General features: G+C 45.4%; 1 protein-coding gene across 1 annotated transcript in view; it reads left to right on the top strand.

Annotated features, from left to right (window-relative positions):
• LOC139228763 (A disintegrin and metalloproteinase with thrombospondin motifs 12-like) overlaps nt 1–23,368 on the top strand; it is an 801,719-nt gene that overhangs the window by 470,899 nt on the left and 307,452 nt on the right. The window contains exons 12-13 of the mRNA XM_070860105.1: nt 843–1,012; nt 20,192–20,325. Coding sequence (XP_070716206.1) covers nt 843–1,012; nt 20,192–20,325 — 304 coding nt within the window. The remainder of the gene's footprint in view (nt 1–842; nt 1,013–20,191; nt 20,326–23,368) is intronic.

Raw genomic sequence — 23,368 nt, 5'->3', positions numbered from 1 at the left:
AACCATATAAGTTATGTATGATGATTATTTTGTTATGATTATTTCTTCATTAAAGAGGGAGAAGAGTAATACAGCTCCCCCTAATGGACTACTGCTACAGCTAGTGGACCACTGTGGTAATGCAACTGCTGATGTATACAATAAAAGGATTACATGACAAGGTCACATGACAAGGTCCTGTGGAGCTATCTTGTGTATGTGCATTTTTGTGATGTCGCAAAGAAGATATCACACTAGGGAGTCTTTTGAATGAGATTTTCAATTGATTTCCATTCTGTCTTTCAGGTGAATATAAAAGATCCTATGGCACTATTTGAATAATAGGAGGGAGTTTTCCCACTTATCCCTCAATCAGCACCAGCTAAACAGATCATGTGGTCATTCATGTAAATGCTTTTTGTAAGACCTTGCTGTATTGCAAATTGGCTGCTGCAGTTGCTTACATGACAACAGAGACGGCACTTTAAAAAAAGTAATTAATTGGTTGTGAAACGCTTTGGGACATCATGAGCATGTGAAAGGTGCTATATAAAAGCAAATTCATTCTCCATTAAAATCATTGGAAAATATAGCCCGCAATGCAGTCTGGCTCCGTAATGAGTACAAAGGCGGCATGAGTTCTTCAACTGTGGCTTGGTAAAAGCTAAAAGGTAGACAAGTGTGTGTTCAAATTTATTGTTGGCCACTCCAATTAATGATATCATTTTCAATCCAGAGAACTTTCTGCAGTGACAGTAGGATAATGTTAACAGTCAAAGTATAGAATTGTGGAATGTAACTTCACATTTAAGTGTCCATAGAAGCGGTATTGGAAACTCTAAGGTGATTTTTCTTTTGACCAGACCAAAATTTGGCGGGAAGTACTGTACTGGAAAACGCAAGCGGTATCGTATTTGCAATGTCAAACCATGTCTGCAGGAGACACCTACTTTCCGTCAGATGCAGTGCAGCGAGTTCGACACAGTTCTTTACAAAAATGAACTCTACTCTTGGATTCCAGTCCATCATATTGGTATGTAGTTCATTTCGATCGAATGTTTCACCTTGTATTGCAAACGTATACACGTGGTTGAGACGAAAGGATAGATTTTCCAAACTCTCGCTCTCGTTCTCGTCACAGAGCTTTGAATGCTGGAGAACATACTCAGAATTTAGATAGGAAGATCGGAGTGTCAGCGTGCTTGTGTATCCATTAAAATTGATAACTGTAAATTCCTGCAGGGTGCACTTTCATAATATTCACTCTTGAGGCAAAGGAACCATATATAATTTTTTTTCTTTTACACTGTAGACAGTAGTTTAATTGTCCTCTCAGAAATTACTTCCCATACAGTTCTGCCTCTCCACCTCCTCTACTCCATTAAGGCCTTCCCTAAAACCCATCTCTTTGACCAAGCTCTCAGTCACCTCTCCTACAGCCTTTTTAGTATGGCATTAATTATTTTCGTGCCTCTGTGAGGTGCCATGTGTCATTTTTCTGTATTAAAGGAGTTATATAATGGCAGTTGTTGTCTTAAAATTGAAATAATTGGTACAGTTTTGCCCTGTAACATCAATTCACTCGCTAACATTAAAATTACCCCCTTCAGTAAATGTTATTAAAGCTAAAATAACTTAGCCTATATAAAGAGGCACGGTAATATTTGAGGTTGGGAAAGACTTGATCAGACTTGGTTGCTCAACTGGCTAAAAGTATTCTACTCTGAAAACTGTCTAAGTGCAACCATTTTGTAATGACTTTGTAAAATAGTATTTTACATAACAAATATATGTTATAATTTAAATATAAAGAAAAGCATTTTAGTAGCAGACATGATCAGTGCTGTGATTATGTCATTGCATCCTTCCATTTTTCTTCATTTACAAACATTACCAGACAACAATGCACCTTTAAATCTTAAAGTCATACTTGTTCCAATAAAATCTTGCATTTCTGTAGTGCTCCTTGTGCATTTGTGAAGCAGAACACGAAGGAGGAAAATAAACAGTGGATGGGAAGTTAAAAGAAAAAATATATAATGGAGAAGGTAGTCTAATTTGCCCCAAGCACCTTCCAATGCTAGATAGATGTTAGAGTACAGATATTGCACAATGATTCTTCTGTACGCTGCTTATATTTCAGCACTCCCTGTGGAAGTAATGCAGGTACTTCCAGAGACAGTGAGGTCTGCCTCAAGAGGTGGGTTTCAAAGTTTTCCACTGGATTCCTCTGCTTCTATTTTGTTCTGATAGCTGGTAGGCGGTTCCCTCAGCAGTGCAGACTTTGTTGGCCTATAGGGACCTTCCTGTACACTGGGGAAGGAAGGTCCACAGTCTGCTAAGGAATCTGTCGAGCCACTGCGCATGTGTGATTTTGAAATGCAGTTGCTTCAGCATTGCTCCCCTTGGTCTGAATCGGTCCCTCATTTAAACAGAGAATTTGAAACACCACAAACCTGTCATGCATCAAAGAATCAATGAAAGCAATTCTTCAATATAAATGTGTTTAGTATTTTCAGTTTATAAAGCCAATCACACGTGGCGTTGGTAGCTATCACTGTTAGCTCTCTCAGATGACACTCTATTTCAGTTTTAGTGACAGGCGTATGAAAGCAAGTGCATGGAGTGCATTGCTACTGGGATTTAAAACTTGTCTTAAATTTGTCAAAATTCACCACATGGGCAGAGATTGACAGTGAATGTCACCAGCATGCAGTGAAGACCTTGGAAGGTTTTCCTGTCTTTAACTTGCAATCTGATTTCTCATTATCAACAAAAGAGTTTCTGCAAGCTTCCTTGATCGTATAACTGATCGCGCAACGCCAATCAGCTGAGCTGTGAAGTGAAAAGTTATGAACCTGCTAACACCTTGTCAAATTAAAATTAACTTTCGGATTTTGAGGATAACGATTTAGATACCAGTGTATTGCACGGATTTGGATTTGGTGTACTGCACGGATCCTTAAAACTTATCAAAGTTTTGTTTGAAGAATAAAAAATTTTTTTGCATCCAACTTTCTTCCCATTACTCCTCTTCTGGATGATGATCAGGAGCAGGAGTCATGGCTTATTTATCCAATAAGAACATAACATGAGAACATAAAAAATAGGACCAGGAGTGGAGATAAGGAATAATAAGGGGAAAAAGTCACTGGTGGGCCCCCTAACAGTAGCAACTCTGTTGGTCGGAGCATAAAGCAGGGGATCAGTTCCTATGGAGTGGAGGGTAGCCAATGTAACCCCACTTTTTAAAAAAGGAGGGAGAGAGATAACAGGGAATTATAGACCGGTCAGCCTGACATCGGTAGTGGGTAAAATGATGGAATCAATTATTAAGGATGTCATAGCAGTGCATTTGGAAAGAGGTGACATGATAGGTCCAAGTCAGCATGGATTTGTGAAAGGGAAATCATGCTTGACAAATCTTCTGGAATTTTTTGAGGCTGTTTCCAGTAGAGTGGACAAGGGAGAACCAGTTGATGTGGTATATTTGGACTTTCAGAAGGCTTTCGACAAGGTCCCACACAAGAGAATAATGTGCAAAGTTAAAGCACATGGGATTGGGGGTAGTGTGCTGACATGGATTGAGAACTGGTTGTCAGACAGGAAGCAAAGAGTAGGAGTAAATGGGTACTTTTCAGAATGGCAGGCAGTGACTAGTGGGGTACCGCAAGGTTCTGTGCTGGGGCCCCAGCTGTTTACACTGTACATTAATGATTTAGACGAGGGGATTAAATGTAGTATCTCCAAATTTGTGGATGACACTAAGTTGGGTGGCAATGTGAGCTGCGAGGAGGATGCTATGAGGCTGCAGAGCGACTTGGATAGGTTAGGTGAGTGGGCAAATGCATGGCGGATGAAGTATAATGTGGATAAATGTGAGGTTATCCACTTTGGTGGTAAAAACAGAGACAGACTATTATCTGAATGGTGACAGATTAGGAAAAGGGGAGGTGCAACGAGACCTGGGTGTCATGGTACATCAGTCATTGAAGGTTGGCATGCAGGTACAGCAGGCGGTTAAGAAAGCAAATGGCATGTTGGCCTTCATAGCGAAGGGATTTGAGTACAGGGGCAGGGAGGTGTTGCTACAGTTGTACAGGGCCTAGGTGAGGCCACACCTGGAGTATTGTGTACAGTTTTGGTCTCCTAACCTGAGGAAGGACATTCTTGCTATTGAGGGAGTACAGCGAAGGTTCACCAGACTGATTCCCGGGATGGCGGGACTGACCTATCAAGAAAGACTGGATCAACTGGGCTTGTATTCACTGGAGTTCAGAAGAATGAGAGGGGACCTCATAGAAACGTTTAAAATTCTGACGGGGTTAGACAGGTTAGATGCAGAAAGAATGTTCCCAATGTTGGGGAAGTCCAGAACCAGGGGACACAGTCTAAGGATAAGGGGTAAGCCATTTAGGACCGAGATGAGGAGGAATTTCTTCACCCAGAGAGTGGTGAACCTGTGGAATTCTCTACCACAGAAAGTTGTTGGGGCCAATTCACAAAATATATTCAAAAAGGAGTTAGATGAAGTCCTTACTACTAGGGGGATCAAGGGGTATGGCGAGAAAGCAGGAATGGGGTACTGAAGTTGCATGTTCAGCCATGAACTCATTGAGTGGCGGTGCAGGCTAGAAGGGCCGAATGGCCTACTCCTGCACCTATTTTCTATGTTTCTATGTTTCTATAGTGGGGGCTTGTAAAAAGGAAACCGCAATAATCATGGGAGATTTTAACTTCCATATTGATTGGACAAATCAAATTGGTCAGGGTAGCCTTGAGGAAGAGTTCATAGAGTGCAGAAGGGTTCCTTGAACAGAATATAACGGAACCAACCAGGGAGCAGGCTATCTTAGATCTGGTCCTGTGTATTAGTACAGGATTAATAAACAATCTCCTAGTAAAGGATCCCCTTGGAATGAGTGATTATAGCATGATAGAATTTCAAATTCAGATGGAGGGTAAGAAAGTTAGGTCCTGGGATTCTGGCGAAGTCCCAGCAGATTGGAAAACTGCAAATGTAACGCCCCAATTTAAAAAAGAAGACAGACAAAAAACAGGAAACTATAAACCAGTTAGCCTACCATATGTGGTTGGGAAAATGTTGGAATCCATTATTCAAGAAGCGGTAGCAGGACATTTGGAAAAGCAAAATTTGGTCAGGCATTGTCAGCATGGATTTATCAAGGGAAATCATGTTTGACAAATTTGCTAGAATTCTTTGAGGATGTAATGAACAGGGTGGATAAAGGGAAACCAGTGGGTGTGTATTTGAACTTCCATAAGGTATTTGACAAGATGCCACATAAAAGGTTGCTGCACAAGATAAAGGTTCACGGGGTTGGGGGTAATATATTAGTATGGATAGAGGATTGACTAACTAACAGAAAACAGAGTGTCGGAATAAATGGTTCATTCTCTGGTTGGCAATCAGCAACTAGTGGGGTGCTGCAGGGATCAGTGCTGGGACCCCAAATATTTACAATCTATATTAGCTACTTGGAAGAAGGGACAGAGTGTAACGTAGCCAAGTTTGCTGACGATAAAAAGATGAGAGGAAAAGCAATGTGTGAGGAGGACACAAAAAAATCTGCAAAAAGTCTAGGTGAGTGGGCAAACATTTGGCAGATGGAGTACAATGTTGGAAAGTGTGAGGTCATGCACTTTGGCAGAAAAAAATCAAAGAGCAAGTTATTATTTAAATAGAGAAAGATTGCAAAGTGCTACAGTACAGCGGGACCTGGGAATCCTTGTGCATGAAACACAAAAGGATAGTATGCAGGTACAGCAAATGATCAGGAAGGCCAATGGAATCTTAGTCTTTATTGCAAAGGGGATGGAATACAAAAGCAGGGAAGTCTTGCTACAACTATACAGGGTATTGGTGAGGCCACACCTGGAATACTGCGTGCAGTTTTGGTTTCCATTTTAAAGAAAGGAAATATTTGCTTTGGAGGTAGTTCAGAGAAGGTTCACCAGGTTGATTCCGGGGATGCGGGGGTTGACTTATGAGGAAACGTTGAGTAGGTTGGGTCTCTACTCATTGGAATTCAGAAGAATGAGAGGTGATCTTATCGAAACGAATAAGATTATGAGGGGGCTTGACAAGGTGGATGCAGAGAGGATGTTTCCACTGATAGGGGAGACTAGAACTAGAGGGCATGATCTTAGAATAAGGGGACGCCCATTTAAAACTGAGATGAGGAGAAATTTATTTTCTCAGCGGGTTGTAAATCTGAGGAATTCGCTGCCTCAAAGAGCTGTGGAAGCTGGGACATTGAATAAATTTAAGACAGAAATAAACAGTTTCTTAAACGATAAGGGGTTATGAGGAGCGGGCGGGGAAGTGGAGCTGATTCCAAGATCAGATCAGCCATGATCTTATTGAATGGCGGAGCAGGTTCAAGGGGCCCGTATGGCCTACTCCTGTTCCTATTTCTTATGTTTTTATGTTCTTATACGGCCACTCGAGCCTGCTCTGCCATTCAATAAGTTTATGGCTGATTATTGATCTCAACTGCACTTTCCCGTCCGATATCCATATCACTTGATTCCCCTAGACTGCAAAAGTCTATCGATCTCAGCTTTGAATATATTCAGAGACTCAGCATCCAGAGCCTTCTGGGGCAGAGAATTCCAAAGGTTCACAACCCTCTGAGTGAAGAAATTCCTCCTCATCTCTGTCTTACGTGGCCTACCCATTATCCTGAGAATGTGCCCCTAGTTCTAGACACTCCAGCCAGTGGAAACAACCTCTCAGCATCTACCCTGTCAATCCCCTTCAGAATCTTGTATGTTTCAATGAGATCACCTCTCATTCTTCTAAACTCCTGAGAGAATAGGCCCGTTCAACATAATCTCTCATCCCAGGAAATGATCGAGTGAATCTTCGTTGCACCACCTCCAAGGTAAGTATATCCTTCCTACATAAGAAATAGGAGCAGAAGTAGGCCATGCGGCCCCTCGAGCCTGCTCCGCTATTTAATTCAATCATGGCTGATCCGATCATGGACTCAGGTCCACTTCCCTGCCTGCTCCCCATAACCCCTTACTCCGTTATCGGTTAAGAAATTGTCTATCTCTGTCTTAAATTTATTCAGTGACCCAGCTTTCACAGCTCTCTGAGGCAGCGAATTCCACAGATTTACAACCCTCTGAGAGGAGAAATTCCTCCCCATCTCAGTTTTAAATGGGCGGCTCCTTATTCTAAGATTAGGCCCCCTAGTTATAGTCTCCCCTATCAGTGGAAACATCCTCTCTGTATCCACCTTGTCAAGCCCCCTCATAATCTTATACTTTTCGATAAGATCACCTCTTATTCTTCTGAATTCCAATGAGTAGAGGCACAACATACACAACCTTTCCTCACAAGTCAACCCCCTCATCTCTGGAATCAACCTAGTGAACTTTTTCTGAACTGCCTCCAAAGCAAGTATATCCTTTCATAAATATGGGAACCAAAACTGCACGCAGTATTCCAGGTGTGGCCTCACCCACACATTATATAGCTGTAGCAAGACTTCCCTGCTTTTATACTCCATCCCCTTTGCAATAAAGGCTAAGATTCCATTGGCCTTCCTGATCACGTGCTGTACATACACACTAATCTTTTGTGTTTCATGCACAAATACCCCCAGGTCCCGCTGTACTGCAGCACTTCGCAATCTTTCTCCATTTAAATAATAACTTGCTCTTCGATTTTTTTTCTGCCAAAGTGCATAACCTCTCACTTTGCAACATTATACTCCATCTGCCAAATTTTTGCCCACTCACTTAGCCTGGCTATGTCCTTTTGCAGGTTTTTTGTGTTCTCCTCACACATTGCTTCTCCTCCCACCTTTGTATCATCAGCAAACTTGGCTACGTTACACTCGGTCCCTTCACCAAGCTATTAATATAGATTGTAAATAGTTGGGATCCCAACCTTGGTCCCTGCTGCACCCCACTAGTTAGAAACATAGAAAAATAGGTGCAGGAGCAGGCCATTCGGCCCTTCGAGCCTGCATCAGCATTCAATAAGATCATGGCTGATCATTCACCTCAGTACCCCTTTCCTGCTTTCTCTTCATACCCCTTGATCCCTTTAGCCATAAGGGCCATATCCAACTCCCCCTTGAATATATGTAACGAACTGGCATCAACAGCTCTCTGCGGAAGAGATTTCCACAGGTTAACAACTCTCTGTGAAGAAGTTTCTCCTCATCTCGGTCCTAAATGGCTTACCCCTTCTCCTTAAACTGTGACCCCTGGTTCTGGACTCCCCCAGCATTGGGAACATTCTTCCTGCATCTAACCTGTCCATTCCCGTCAGAATTTTATATGTTTCTATGAGATCCCCTCTCATTCTTCTAAACACCAGTGAATACAGGTCCAATCGATCCAGTCTCTCCTCATATGTCAGTCCTGCCATCCCGGGAATCAGTCTGGTGAACCTTCGCTGCACTCCCTCAATAGCAAGAACGATCTTCCTCAGATTAGGGGACCAAAACTGAACACAATATTCCAGTTGAGGCCTCACCAAGGCCCTGTACAGCTGCAGCAAGACCTCCCTGCTCCTATACTCAAAACCCCTATCTATGAAGGCCAACATGCCATTTGCCGCCTTCACTGCCTGCTGCACCTGCATGCCAACCTTCAATGACAGGTGTACCATGACAACCAGGTCTCGTTGCACCTCCCCTTTTCCTATTTGCCGCCATTCAGATGGTATTCTGCCTTCGTGTTTTTGCCCCCAAAGTGGATAACCTCACATTTATCCACATTATACTGCATCTGCCATGCATTTGCCCACTCACCTATCATGTCCAAGCCACCCTACAACCTCTTAGCGTCCTCCTCACAGCTCACACCGCCACCCAGCTTAGTGTCATCCGCAAACTTGGAGATATTACTCTCAATTCCTTCATCTAAATCATTGATGAAATTTGTAAATAGCTGTGGTCCCAGCACTGAGCCCTGCGGCAGCCCACGAGTCACTGCCTGCCATTCTGAAAAGGACCCATTTATCCCGACTCTCTGCTTCCTGTCTGCCAACCAGTTCTCTATCCACGTCAGTACATTACCCCCAATACCATGTGCTTTAATTTTGCACACCAATCTCTTATGTGGGACCTTGCCAAAAGCCTTTTGAAAGTCCAAATACACCACATCCACTGTTTCTCCCTTGTCCACTCTATTAGTTACATCCTCAACAAATTCTAGAAGATTTGTCAAGCATGATTTCCCTTTTAGAAATCCATGCTGACTTGGACCGATCCTGTCACCGCTTTCCAAATGTGCTGCTATTTCATCTTTAATAATTCTAACATTTTCCCCACTACTGATGTCAGGCTAACCGGTCTGTAATTACCCGTTTTCTCTCTCCCTCCTTTTTTTAAAAAGTGTGGTTACATTAGCTATCCTCCAGTCCATAGGAACTGATCCAGATTCGATAGACTGTTGGAAAATGATCACCAATGTTAAGTCCTGACTCTAATGTACTGACTTACACGAGATACATGCTGAAGTCAAGGTCACTCAGGACCTATACCTTTAATTCCAGCTCTCCAGTGCTGCACTTGCACTGTGGGCCAGGTATCGAGTGTCTCCTGCAAGTGCACCCCTGGTGGTAAGGTATGCTTATTGTTACAGGTCATATCCAGTTACAGTCATGGAGAGCATGGTAAGATACAGTTAATGTGAGACACATGACATCACCCTCCCCCAAGGTCTTATTGCCTTTATAGATTCAGTTTCTCAGGTGGTCTGCGCTCTCGCATGGAACGTCTTAGTTGTGGTTCAGTTGTTTGCCTTGGTGCCTGTTTTTCGTTCGGTGTGATTGTTGGTATCTCGCCTGGGCTGTCTGTTGAGACTGCCCCTTCCTCAGGTTGTTCCACCTGTCTGTCCACCAGGTGTGGTGTGAGTTCCACATTGTAGTCTGCCTCTGGTTCTTCAGTGTTATCAGTGAATCTACTTTTTACTTGGTCTACATGCCTCCGGCAGGTTTGGCCATTGTCCATTTGTACAACCAGTAGCCTGTTTCCCTCTTTGTCTGTTACTGTCCCTGCAAGCCATTTGGGACCCCGGCCATAGTTTAGCACAAACACTTTGTCCCCGATCTCATTCCACCTCCTCCTCGAATTTCGGTCATGGTACTCAGTTAGCTTTTGATGCTCAGCCTCAACAATTTCATGCATGTCTGGGAGGATTAACGAGAGCCTGGTCTTTAAGGTTTGTTTCATCAAGAGTTGCGCGGGGGGAACCCCAGTCAACGAATGCGGACGAGATTTGTATGCCAGCAGCAGTCGCGACAGGCGGCTCTGCAGCGTGGGACCTTGGATTCTGAGCGTGCTTTATTTAATGATCTGCACTGCTCACTCCGCCTGGCCATTGGAGGCCGGCTTGAAAGGTGCCATCTTAACGTGATTTATACCGTGTTCAACTATAAAATCGTGAAATTCTGCTCTGGCGAAGCACGGGCCATTATCGCTGACCAATATGTCAGGAATGCCGTGCGTTGCAAACATGGTTCTAAGGCTCTCCACAGTGGTGGAGGTGGTGCTCGAGTTTAAAATGGTGCACTCGATCCATTTTGAAAATGCATCAATGGCTACGAGGAACATTTTGCCCATGATTGGGCCCGCATAGTCTACATGCACCCACGACCACGGTTTGGTGGGCCAGGGCCAGGGGTTTAGGGGGGCCTCCCTGAGGGCTTTCCTGACTTGGGCACAAATGGTGCACCGACGGACGCAGAGCTCCAAGTCCGCGTCAATGCCAGGCCACCAGACATGAGATCGTCATTAGGACGATCCCCGGGTGCTCGCAACGGAGCTCGCAATGGAGCTCCCGGACAAACGCCTCCCTGCCTCGTAAGGGCATAACTACTCGGCTGCCCCACATCAGGCAGTCTGCCTGTAGTGAGAGTTCATGCATGCGCCTATGGAAGGGTTTGACCTCCTCGGGGCAGGCATCGCGAGCCTCTGCCCAGTCACCGGTTAAAACGCATCTTTTAACTAGAGATAATGTGGGGTCGCTGGTCGTCCAGGCTCTGATTTGGTGAGCCGTCATGGGCGAACCTGTGGATTCAAAGGCATTGATTGCCATGACCATCTCACAGTCCAGTCCTTCTGTGGTCGCCAGGGGTAGCCTGCTAAGCGCGTCGGCACAGTTATCTGTGCCTGGTCTGTGCCTTATCGTGTAGTCGTAAGACGCCAGCATGAGTGCCCACCGCCAAATTCGCGCCGAGGCGTTGGCATTGATTGCCTTGCACTCGGATAGTAGGGACATGTGGGGTTTATGGTCGTTCTCTAATGCAAACTTGGCCCCGAAAAGGTATTGGTGCATCTTTTGGACACTGTACACGCACATGAGCGCCTCCTTCTCAACCATACAGTACCCACGCTCCGCCCGTGAAAGTGACCTGGAGGCATAAACAACGGGCTGCAATTTACCCACATTATTGACATGATGTAAAACGCACCTGACCCCGTATGCTGACACACCACACGTAAGAACTAACTTTTTACCTGGGTCAAAAAAGGCTAAAACACTCTTGGAACATAGAAGGTTGCGTGCCTTATTGAAAGCGCATTCTTGGGCGTCCCCCCAAAACCAATCGCACCCCTTTCTGAGTAGCACGTGGAGAGGCTCCAGCAGTGTGCTCAAGTTCTGCACAAAGTTCCCAAAGTAATTGAGTAGCCCGAGAAAGATGCGCAGTTCCGAGACATTCCGGGGCCTGGGTGCCAGGCGAATCGCTTCGGTTTTGGATTCGGTTGGGCGGATTCCATCAGCGGCAATCTCTCTGCCCAAAAATTCAACCTCGGGTGCGAGAAACAGACACTTGGATTTCTTAACTCTTAGGTCTACCCGATCCAATCGCTTTAGTACTTCCTCCAAATTGCGGAGATGGGAGTTGTTGTTCCTGCCCGTGATGAGTATGTCGTCTTGAAACACAACCGTCCCCGGGATGGAGTTGAGCAGACTTTCCATGTTGCGCTGGAATATAGCAGCTGCCGACCTAATGCCAAATGGGCATCGATTGTACACAAAAAGGCCTCGATGTGTGTTGATGGTGGTGAGTAGCTTAGATTCTTCGGTCAATTCTTGCATCATATACGCAGATGTGAGGTCAAGTTTCAAGAAAAGTTTTCCCCCAGCCAACGTGGCAAATAGGTCCTCCGCTCTGGGCAGCGGGTATTGGTCCTGTAGGGTGTCTCTGTTTATGGTAGACTTGTAATCCCCACAGATTCGCACGGATCCATCAGGCTTCATGACAGGGACGATGGGGCTTGCCCAGTCGCTGAATTCCACGGGAGAAATTATGCCTTCCCGCGGAAGCCGGTCCAGTTCATTTTCAATCTTTTTCCTTATCACATAAGGCACAGCTCTAGCCTTGTGATGGACCGGTCTGGCATTCTGTGTGATGTAGATTCTAACTTTAGCCCCTTTGAAGGTGCCCACACCTGACTGAAAGAGATGTTCAAAACGACTTAGAACTGTTGAGCAGGAGGTCCGGTCCTCTGATGACATGGCATGAACATCATCGCATTTCCAATTAAATACTGCGAGCCAGCTTCTCCCCAACAGGGCTGGGAGATTCCCGAGGACAATCCACAGGGAAAGTCGGTGCACCATCCCTTTGTGTATGACTGAGAGCATGGCGCTGCCAAGGACTGGGACGATTTCTTTAGTATAGGTCCTTAGTTTGGTGTCGATCTTTGTGAGTTTTGGTCTGTTGCTTTTGTGCGGCCACAGCTGTTCAAATTGTTGAACACTCATGAGGGATTGACTGGCCCCCGTGTCCAGTTCCATGTTGAGGGTATCCCATTAGTAGGACCCTCATCATAATTGGAGGCGTCTTGGTGTAAGAACAGTGGACATTGATCGTGTTAGCCCATTGTACCTCGGCGTCCCATGCACTGTTCCAACCGTCTTCTGGTCCGCTTTCTGACACTTCCGATTCGTATACCAGCCAAGCTACTGTTTTTCTGCACATGCGAGCCAGATGACCTGTGTAGTTGCAGTTTCTGCAAATGGCATGCTGAAATCGACACACCCTGGTTGAGTGCCTTCCCCCACATCTCCAACACAGACCGTTTCCATTGTTTCCAAAGGATGAGCTGCGACTGGCTGATCTCCCTTGAGCTTCTCTCAATCTGTTGTTGATTGCTCGCATTGTGGGTTGATGAGGTATGATCGGCCGTTCATGTTACCCTTGATTTTGATGGCTTTTGGCGCCACTGTCTGCTGTTGAAGGCCTGCTCTCCTGTCTTTGTCTGTGTGTGGGGGTAGCGGTTTGTTTCACAATGTGAACCCTTTGTTCCGATGCCTCGTTGGTTGTCGTACCCGAAGTATAGATCAGCCTCGTTTCTTCTTCACCTACCAAGAACGTCTGTGCGACCAGTGCTGCTGCCTCTAGAGTCAAGTTCTTAGTCTCTATAAGCTTTCAGAATATGCCTGCGTGGCCTATTCCTTCAATAAAAAAGTCTCTCAGTACTTCTCTCCTTCGTTCATCGGGAACTCACATGAACTAGCCAGCCACGAAGTCAGGTATGCTTTGGCCCACACAGTGTCTCTAGTTGTAGAACCTGTGTCTGGCCATGTGTAGGCTGCTCGCTGGCTTCAGGTGGTCTCTCACCAGTGTGCTCAACTCCTCAAACAACGTGCTTGCTGGTTTCTCGGGTGCCAGCAGGTCTTTCATTAAAGCATATGTTTTCGAGCCACAGCTGGTCAAGAGACGGGCTCTTCTCTTGTCTGCCTTATTGTCGCCCAGCCAGTCTTTGGTTACAAAGCTTTGCTGGAGCCTTTCTATAAAGTCATTCCAATTGTCTCCAGCATTGTATTTCTCATCTGAGCTGTTGGTAGCCATTCTGTGGATTCTGGGATCCTGTAACTTGTCGCCACTGTTAAGTCCTGACTCTAATGTACTGACTTACACGAGACACATGCTGAAGTCAAGGTCACTCAGGACCTGCACCTTTAATTCCAGCTCTCCAGTGCTGCACTTGCCTGAGACCTCCCTTTATATACCACAGTGGGACAGGTATGGAGTGTCTCCTGCAAGTGCACCCCTGGTGGTAAGGTATGCTTATTGTTATAGGTCATATCCAGTTACAGTCATGTATAGCATGGTAAGATACAGTTATATACAGTAATATGAGATACATGACAACCAATGCATCCACTATTTCGAGGGCCACTTCCTTAAGTACTCTGCCATGCAGATTATCAGGCCTCGGGGATTTATCGGCCTTCAATCCCATCAATTTCCCTAACACAATTTCCTGACTAACTAGGATTTCCTTCAGTTCCTCCTTCTCACTAGACCCTCGGACCCCTAGTATTTCCGGAAGGTTATTTGTGTCTTCCTTCGTGAAGACAGAACCAAAGTATTTGGTCAACTGGTCTGCCATTTCTTTGTTCCCCATTATAAATTCACCTGAATCTGATTGCTAGGGACCTACGTTTGTCTTCACTAATCATTTCTTCTTCACATATCTATAGAAGCTTTTGCAGTCCGTTTTTTATGTTCCCAGCAAGCTTCTTCTCATACTTTATTTTCCCCTTCCTAATTAAACCCTTTGTCCTTCTCTGCTGAATTCTAAATTTCTCCCAGTCCTCAGGTTTGCTGCTTTTTCTGGCCAATTTATATGCCTCTTCCTTGGATTTAACACTATCCTTAATTTCCCTTGTTAGCCACGGTTGAGCCACCTTCCCCGTTTTATTTTTACTCCAGGCAGGGATGTACAATTGTTGAAGTTCATCCATGTGATCTTTAAATGTTTGCCATTGCCTATCCACCGTCAACCCTTTAAGTATATTTGCCAGTCTATTCTAGCCAATTCACGTCTCATACCATCGAAGTTACCTTTCCTTAAGTTCAGGACCCGAGTCTCTGAATTAACTGTATCACTCTCCATCTTAATAAAGAATTCTGCCATATTATGGTCACTCTTCCCCAAGAGGCCTCGCACAACAAGATTGCTAATTAGTCCTTTCTTATTACACATCACCCAGTCTTGGATGGCCAGCCCTCTAGTTGGTTCCTCGACATATTGGTCTAAAAAACCATCCCTAATATGGGGAGTCGGAAGAGCCAGCTGGTGAGGAGCTAGCGGAGGAGGAAGAGGAGGAGCAGGAGGAAGAGGAGGCTGGTGAGGATCTCAGGTAGGACCAGCCTGGCGATGCAGCCATGGTCCTACCACGACCCCCTCCCCCAGAAGAACAGTACCCCGTGGGAGTTACGTGGCCGCAAAGTTGTTGCGTCAGCAGCTGATAAAGGAATGTTTTGCATGAACTTACATTGGGGATCGTCACATTTACATTTAGATTAACAATTACATTTATACAAAAGTTGCATTTGCGTTGAGTTACATTGAGTTACATTTTAGCCTTTCCTGCACTGGCCTGTCCTTTGTCGTGCAGCATTTGCATTAGTGCTTAACTTAAGTAATGTTATTACAAGAGAATAAAGATGTTAAGTTATTCAAAATGCCTAAGTTAACTAACCTTATCAGAGAATGCACAATAATTGTTAAAATCTTTAACAAAATTTATTGCAAACAGAATTCTTTTCAAATACCTTCCTACCCACCCAACCAACCACTCTCCCCCTGAGCTATTAATCGAACATTTTAAACAATCTAACATACAATGATGTATCCTCTCTCCTCTCTGTGTCTGCTTTCCTCCATTCTCTCTATCTTCTCTCTCTCTCTCTCTTTCTATGCCCCTCCCTGTGCCTTCTGCACATGTGTGGATGACCCCTGACCTCCCCATGACCTTCCACACATGCCCAGAATCCCATTGCTAGGGAAGCTTTTGACTTCCTCGTTCGGTGGGCGAACGTGACATCGCCGAAAAATCAGATCGCCCATTCCACATCGCCGGCCGAAGGCCGAGTGGAAAATCGCCCCCAAAAAAAAGGGGCCATGTTCCAGCGACATCGTACATCGTTGGAACAAGGCCCATTTTTGGAGGCGATAGCCACCTAGTGGAAAGTCTAACCCTCTGTCCCTTCCTGTCACACTGTGCTTATTTTTACCCAAATCGCTACACTCTCTATTGTATTGACCTTTCTCTTTAGATATATACATTTTCCCTCGCGTAACCCCTACCCCTCCCATTTTTTAGTCTAAAGCCCTATCTACAGCTCTAGTTATTCGATTCGCCAGGATGCTGGTCCCAGCCTGGTTTAAGTGGAACCCATCTTGTTGGAACAGCTCCCTCTTTCCCCATTACTGGTGCCAGTGTCCCATAAATTGAAACCCCTTCCTCCCAAACCACTCTTTGAGCTATGCATTTAACTATCTTATCTGCTTGACCCTTTGCCAATTTGCACGTGGCTCAGGTAGTAATCCAGAGATTATTACTCTTGAGGTTCTGATTATTAATTTATACCCTAGCTCCTCAAACTCCCTCAGTAGGACATCATTCTTAGTTCTATCAATGTCATTGGTTCCTACATGGACCCATGCACTACAACTGGATCCTCCCCCTCCCAATCCAAGTTCTTCTCCAGCCGTGGGGAGATATCCTTAACCCTGGCACCGGGAAGGCAACACGACCTCAGGAACTCCCTGTCTTGACTGCAGAGAACAGTATTTATCCCGCTGACAATACTGTCCCCTACCACTACCATGTTCCTTCCTTCCCCCCCCTCCACTAGGATGGCCCACTGTACCACATAGCCGTGGTCAGTTTTCCCATCCTCCAGTCCTTTTCCTCATCCATACAGGGAGCAAGTGCCTCGTACCTGTTGAACAGTGTCAAGGGCTGAGGCTCCTCCATCACAACATCCTGAGTCTCCATACCTTCCTGATTCAAAGTCACACCCTCCTGTCCCTGACCATTGATTAACTCTAAAGTACTATTGAGCCTTAAGGGTGTGACTGCTTCCTGGAGCCAAGTATAACTCTGGGTGTTGAGGCCAATTATCGTGCCCCTGTCACCTTCCCTGGCTGGGATCATCTGGCTTGGCACATGCAGGGGATGGAATCTGGTCCTTTCTGCTCTATATGGCACAGTGTCATACCGGGTGAGATCAATGAACAAAATTGTTTACTATGTCTCCTATTTTAGTATTGTCTGCAAATTTGAACAGCACATCCTCTAGCTCCATATCCACATCATTGATGTATGCAGTGAATGTAAGAATTTGGAGCAGGAATAGGTCATTTGGCCCCTCGAGCCTACTCCACCATTTGATAAGATCATGGCTGATCTGATCATGGACTCAATTCCAGTTCCCTGCCCACTCCCCATAACCCTTCACTCCCTTATCGCTCACAAATCTGTCTATTTCCACCTTAAATATATTCAATGATCGTGCCTCCAAAGCTTTCAGGGGCAGAGAATTCCACAGATTTACGACTCTCTGAGAGAAGAAGTTCCTCCTCATATCAGTTCTAAATGGACAGATATAGTACCAGAACAAAACCCTAAGGAACACTGCTCGCCACTTCAACTATTCTGAGAAATTGTCTTTAACTACTCTCTCTTTCCTTCATTTTTAATCCAATTTGCTACTCCTGCCCTCATTCTATATCCCTTACTATTCTCTAATTTTTCCTGTGTGCTATCTTGTCAACGCTTTCTCAAAGTACATGTACATCACATAAACTGCATGCACTGTATTTTTTCAATTCACCATATCTGTCACTTCTTCAGATAACTTCTCAACCAATGCTCCGTCCACTTATTCAGTAGTTTCTGAACTTCCTCTTTATTTTTTCCACTGCCATTCCAAATTTGGTATTGTGTATAAAGTTGGAGAATGTGTATTGAATGCAAGTCATTGGGGTAATTCAGAAACAATAGTGTCCTCAACACTGAGCCCTAGATGACCCCAGTACTTCCCCCTCCCCCCGACATTATCGTTCTAACCTGTCAATTGTTTTCTATCCATCAGCTAATTCCTTATCTATAATAATAATACAAACAACTCTCAATTATCCGGGTCCCTCGGGGATTGGGCTATTCCAGGTAAACGATTTTTCCGTTAGGGTAGTCTACATTTCAAAGTTAAAACTTTAATGAATAAATAGGGCGAGTTCACATTTATAAGTTAAAACTTTAATGAATCAATACAATCAACTGCAAACAGTGACAAAAGATGGACATTACAGGTACATGCATGTGCAGGTTCTGTGGCTGGAACCTGGTGCCAGCACAGCCCCCGTTCCCAACGTCAGCTACGTGAGAGACAGCGGCTGCAGCAGCGTGCACACACACCAGCAAAGCAAGGGCAGAGGAGGGTGATTTTTACGGTGACAGAGAAAGAAAGTGTGTGAGAGAGAGAGAGAGTGTGTGTGAGAGAGAGAATGATCAAATATAAATGAGCACAGTGTTTGGAAGGTGATTTTTCCAAATTATTTGGAGCTATCTTTTCACTTGTTAGCAACAGAATTTTAAATCCCTTTACAACAGTTTCCTGTTAATCCGTGTATGGATAATTGAGAGTTGCCTGTAGTCAGTTTTTGTCTGTCCTGGAGATTTTGTCTGTCATGATGTGGGAGTGGGACCGGGGACTGGGAACACATGATCCAAACTGAGTGACAGTTGCACCAATCAGAGGGCAATCAGGGCCTGCCCGGCCTCGCAACCAATCAGGGCGGGAAGCGATGGCGCAAATTTTTGAAGTTTGATTGACACCGGGCCTGCTCCAATGAGGAGGCGGCTGTTACGTATGTAAACTGGTAAATACCATGTCTAACCACCAGAGGGCTTATCCCCTAGAGTCCCAAGGGATCCCACAATCCCTTGGGAGCACCTGTATATAAGGAGGCCTCGCAGGCTGGAGAGGCACTCTGAGATGTGTAATGAAGGACTACGGTCACACCTTACTTTGAGCTTGCAGTATCTAGTCTGACTCTTTATTCAAGACATAACAGCGGCAGTGGATGCAGAAGGGCCAATGGAAGCTGGCAGTGTGGGGGGGCTGGGCCTCCATGGGTGTTCCTGCAGAACCGAGAGGAGCACGTAGCGGGAGGAGATGGCGAGAGCGGAGGAGAGAGGGAGGAGGGAGAGAGAGGGAGGGAGAGGGTGTCTTTTTTGAAGACAGCGCAAAGTATTCATTAAGAACCATACCCACATCTTCTGCCTCAACAAACAGGTTACCTTTCCTTAATAATTATCTTGCTCTTTATGTATTTATAAAACATTTTTGGGTTTTCCTTGATTTTGCTTACCAATATTTTTTCATGCCCTCTTTGCTTTTGAAATGTCCTTTTTAATTTCACTCCTCTAGGCTTTCTGCAGTACTTAGCTCTTGGTATCTGGCTTCAGTGGATGTTATAGAATAATAGAAATGACAACACAACGGAGGCCATTCAACCAATTGTATCTACGCTGATACTGTCCGTTTAGCTGGAGCCAGCTATCCTAATGCAATTTGTTTGAAACTGCAGTGTGTAGTGTGATTTTTAAAAATTGGTTTGAACACTTTTACATCATCTTGTGCTTGCTGACCTACATTGGCTCCCGGTTAAGCAATGCCTTGATTTCAAAATTCTCATCCTTGTTTTCAAATCTCTCCATGGCCTCACCCTATCTCTGTAATCTCTTCCAGCCGCACAATCTCCCACCATATTAGCACATTATCCTGGTTCTTGCTAGACAGACATGCATTTCTGCTATTGGAGGACACACTTGATAAATACATGCAGGTAGATTTTGTTGTCAGTAATGGTCTTGGGGAATCTCACAATCTCCCGCTGTAACTTTGGTGGAAGATTGATGAATACTCCAGAGAAACGCGTAAATGGCCACCTGCGCCATTCCTCCAGAGTTACCATAATAGTTACAGTGGGAGATCGGGGACATGCAACGAAAATTCGACCTCCATAAGTTAATGCTTACACTTGGAGCCTCACCATCAGAAGTGCAAATCAGGAATTCAGGCGCAGATGTCAGCAGCAGGTCCAAAAACATTTATTTCCAACATTATTAATTTTAAGTGGTTTCTTATACAGTTGTACTGCCAAAGGATTGGAAGCAAATCAATTAACTGTCCTGTTGGCCAGGGAGTGATATGTAATGGTCTAAAGTGGTAAAACTACAAAGAAAAGGAAGTGAATAATATCGGCAGTCAAGAGAGGTGACAAGAGACGGAAACAAATGCTGTCAGTATTTTACCAGCTACCTGTCAGTTGTTGTTTGTTAAAGTTAATTTAAATGCACACTTTCAGTTGATTTATAAACAAAGCGTTCTAACATGCTGTCACTCTTTAAGCTAATCCTTGTGAACTGCATTGCCGGCCCGTTGATGGACAGTTCTCTGAGAAGATGCTCGACGCAGCGATTGATGGAACATCTTGCACTGAGGCTGCAAACAGCAGGGATATCTGCATCAATGGCATATGTAAGGTAGAGTTGGGTATGTTACCTTTGTATAAAGTCAAGTTTTTTGTCGACCTCCACAGCAGTGTGAAGTGACAAGCGTAGGGTGACATGTGTTATTAACTCTTTCTCTGTCACCTGCAAATTTTAAAGAACGATCTATGACTTGTTTTCTGCCAAAAATGAAATGGATGTCATGGGAATAGCAGGCATATGGGAAAAAGGTTGCACTCGTGAGATTGTTTTCTGTGGGTTATATCACCTCAGCAGCACTTTGGGTTAATTTCAAGTACGTGCATTGTTCTCTTTGCAGTCATCCTATTCATTTGTAACTTACATCCTGTCTGAAATGATATAAATTTACACAAAGAACGGACACAAAAGCCTGATCCTGAGGTTTAAAGTTGGAAATCAGTTCAATACTGATCCTAAAACAAGCACTTGCTTTCTAACGTGCTCTCACTTTGAGCTTGGTCATTGAATTATGTGTTATTGAAGCTCGTGGATGATCCTCTTTGACACAAAGTCCTGGTGTAGGAAAAATGATTATATAATCCAAATTAATTTCTCACTTGCACGAGCAGCTTTGGTATACAGTACCACATCTTTTGTATGCTGGACTTGGAATATGTTGTCAGTAATAGGATCTTACTGTAAATTTATAACATTGAATATCATTTCTTCATAGTATTTATGCATACTTTCAAAAGGCAATTGGATCTATACTTAAAAGGAAGAATACGTAGGGCTGTGGGGCAAAAGCAGGCGAGTTGAACTGATTGGTAGCTCTTCAGAGAGCCAACACAGGCACGATGGGCCAAATGGCTCCTTTCTGTGCTGTATGATTGTAATATTCACTATTCTGTGGAACAAAATGGCATTTTGTATCCTAATTTGACTTTATGCTTAGAAGTCGTAACCAAGAGAAAGGCCTCAATTTTAGGTCAGGGTGGGATCGGTGCATGTGGGGTACTAGGCGAGCGACAAACTTGCACACTGAGGCCCGGAGAGATTATGATCTCAATATTACTCACTCCCGCACAACGGGCTGGAGAGGGTTGGCGGGGATGGAGGGCTGGTGTTTAAAGACTGAAATATGGGGATCGCGTCCCCAACCTGCCATACACATGCCCACCACCTTTTTTTACGGTGGTGGATATTGTGGCGTCCTAGTGTCTCACTGTGGAGAGGTGTGACAGTGCCATTGGGAGCCCGATTTAAAATTCCCAGGGGTCAGGAAACCCGGCAGTGAAAGGGAGGAAGGAGCTGCGGGCTCCCTAAGGTAAGTGCCTTTTCCAGCACTCCTTGTGGGCCAGGGAGAAGAGGAGTGTTCCCCAGGCCCTTTAAGGAAGCTTTCTGTAAAGTCCTTACTCTACAGCATGAAACCACACGCGGCACAATCCAGGGACAAGGCCACTCTGTGACTTTAACTCTTTATTACAGGACTCCAGAAGTGATGACCCTGTGTGAGACCTCCCTTTATATACCTGTGTGATCAGGTAAGGAGTGTCTCCCACAAGTTCACCCCCTGTGGTCAAGGTGTGCATCTGAGTTGAGTGTATACATAATACAGTGGTGTTACATTGTAGTTACAAACATGACATCACCTTCCTGCCCCCCCCCCCCCCCCCCAGCAAAGCCTTACTGGGATCATAGGTTTAGTCTTTCAGGTGGTCTACGCACCCTTGTGGAGCGCCGCAGTTGGGGCTCTGGTTGTTGGACACTGATGTGAGTGTCTGTCACCTGTGGTGATTCCGGCCTGTCTGGCTGAACTCAGGGACTGTGCATTCTTCTGATTGCTCTTGTTGCATGTTCGCTGGCGGTAGTGTGAGCTCCATCTCATGGTCTTCTTCAGGTTCCTCCGTGTCCATGCTGAACCTTTTTTTTGACTTGGTCCAGATGCTTACGGCATATCTGGCCATTGTTGAGTTTTACCACGATGACCCTATTCCCTTCTTTGCCAATTACAGTACCCTCAAGCCATTTGGGCCCCATGGCGTGATTGAGGATGAATACAGGATCATTTATTTCTATACATCTCCCCCTTGAATTACGGTCATGGTACTCGTTTTGTGACTTGCGCTTGCCCTCAACTATGTCGATCAGGACTGGGTGGATGAGGGACAACTGAGTTTTGAGTGTCCGTTTCATGAGTAGCTCTGCGGGCGGGGCGCCCGTGAGCGAGTGCGGGCGGGATCCAAAGGCCAGCAGGAGGCGCGATAGGCGGCATTGTAGGGAGGGTCCTTGAATCCTGAGCATACCTTGCTTAATGATTTGGACTGCCCGTTCCGCCTGGCCATTGAAGGCTGGCTTGAACGGCGCAGTCCTGACATGGTTGATGCCATTGCCCGACATAAACTCCCGGAATTCATAGCTCGTGAAACACGGGCCATTATCACTAACCAGGATGTCCGGCAAGCCATGGGTTGCAAAGATCGCACGTAGGCTTTCCACGGTGGTGGATGTCGGGCATGAATTCTATATGATGCACTCGATCCATTTCGAGTATGCATCTACTACAATGAAGAACATCTTCCCCATGAACGGGCCCACGTAGTCAACGTGAACGCGTGACCATGGCCTGGTGGGCCAGGGCCACGGGCTGAGTGGGGTCTCCCCGGGGGCATTTCCCAGCTGAGCACACGTCGTGCACCTGTGAACCCAGTGTTCCAGGTCTGAGTCAATTCCCCGCCACCAAACGTGTGACCAGGCAATGGCCTTCATTAACACGATGCCAGGCTGCTCGCTGTGGAGTTCCCTGATGAATGCCTCCCTGCCCTTCTGGGGCATGACTACCTGGCTGCCCCATAGTAGGCAGTCAGCGTGGATGGAGAGCTCATCCATCCGCCTGTGAAACGGTCTGACCTCCTCAGGCATGCTCCGTGTGCGGGCGCCCAATCCCCAGTCAGGACACATTTCTTTAACAGGGATAGGAGGGGATCTCTGTTGGTCCAGATTTTGATCTGGCGGGCTGTGATGGGGGAGCCTGCGATGTCGAAAGCCTCAATGGCCATGACCATCTCCGCGCTTTGCTCCGAAGCCCCCTCAGTGGTGGCCAGTGGGAGCCTGC

Source organism: Pristiophorus japonicus, chromosome 2, assembly GCF_044704955.1.
Source record: "Pristiophorus japonicus isolate sPriJap1 chromosome 2, sPriJap1.hap1, whole genome shotgun sequence".
Taxonomy (NCBI): domain Eukaryota; kingdom Metazoa; phylum Chordata; class Chondrichthyes; family Pristiophoridae; genus Pristiophorus; species Pristiophorus japonicus.
This window is presented reverse-complemented; position numbering and strand designations above follow the sequence as displayed.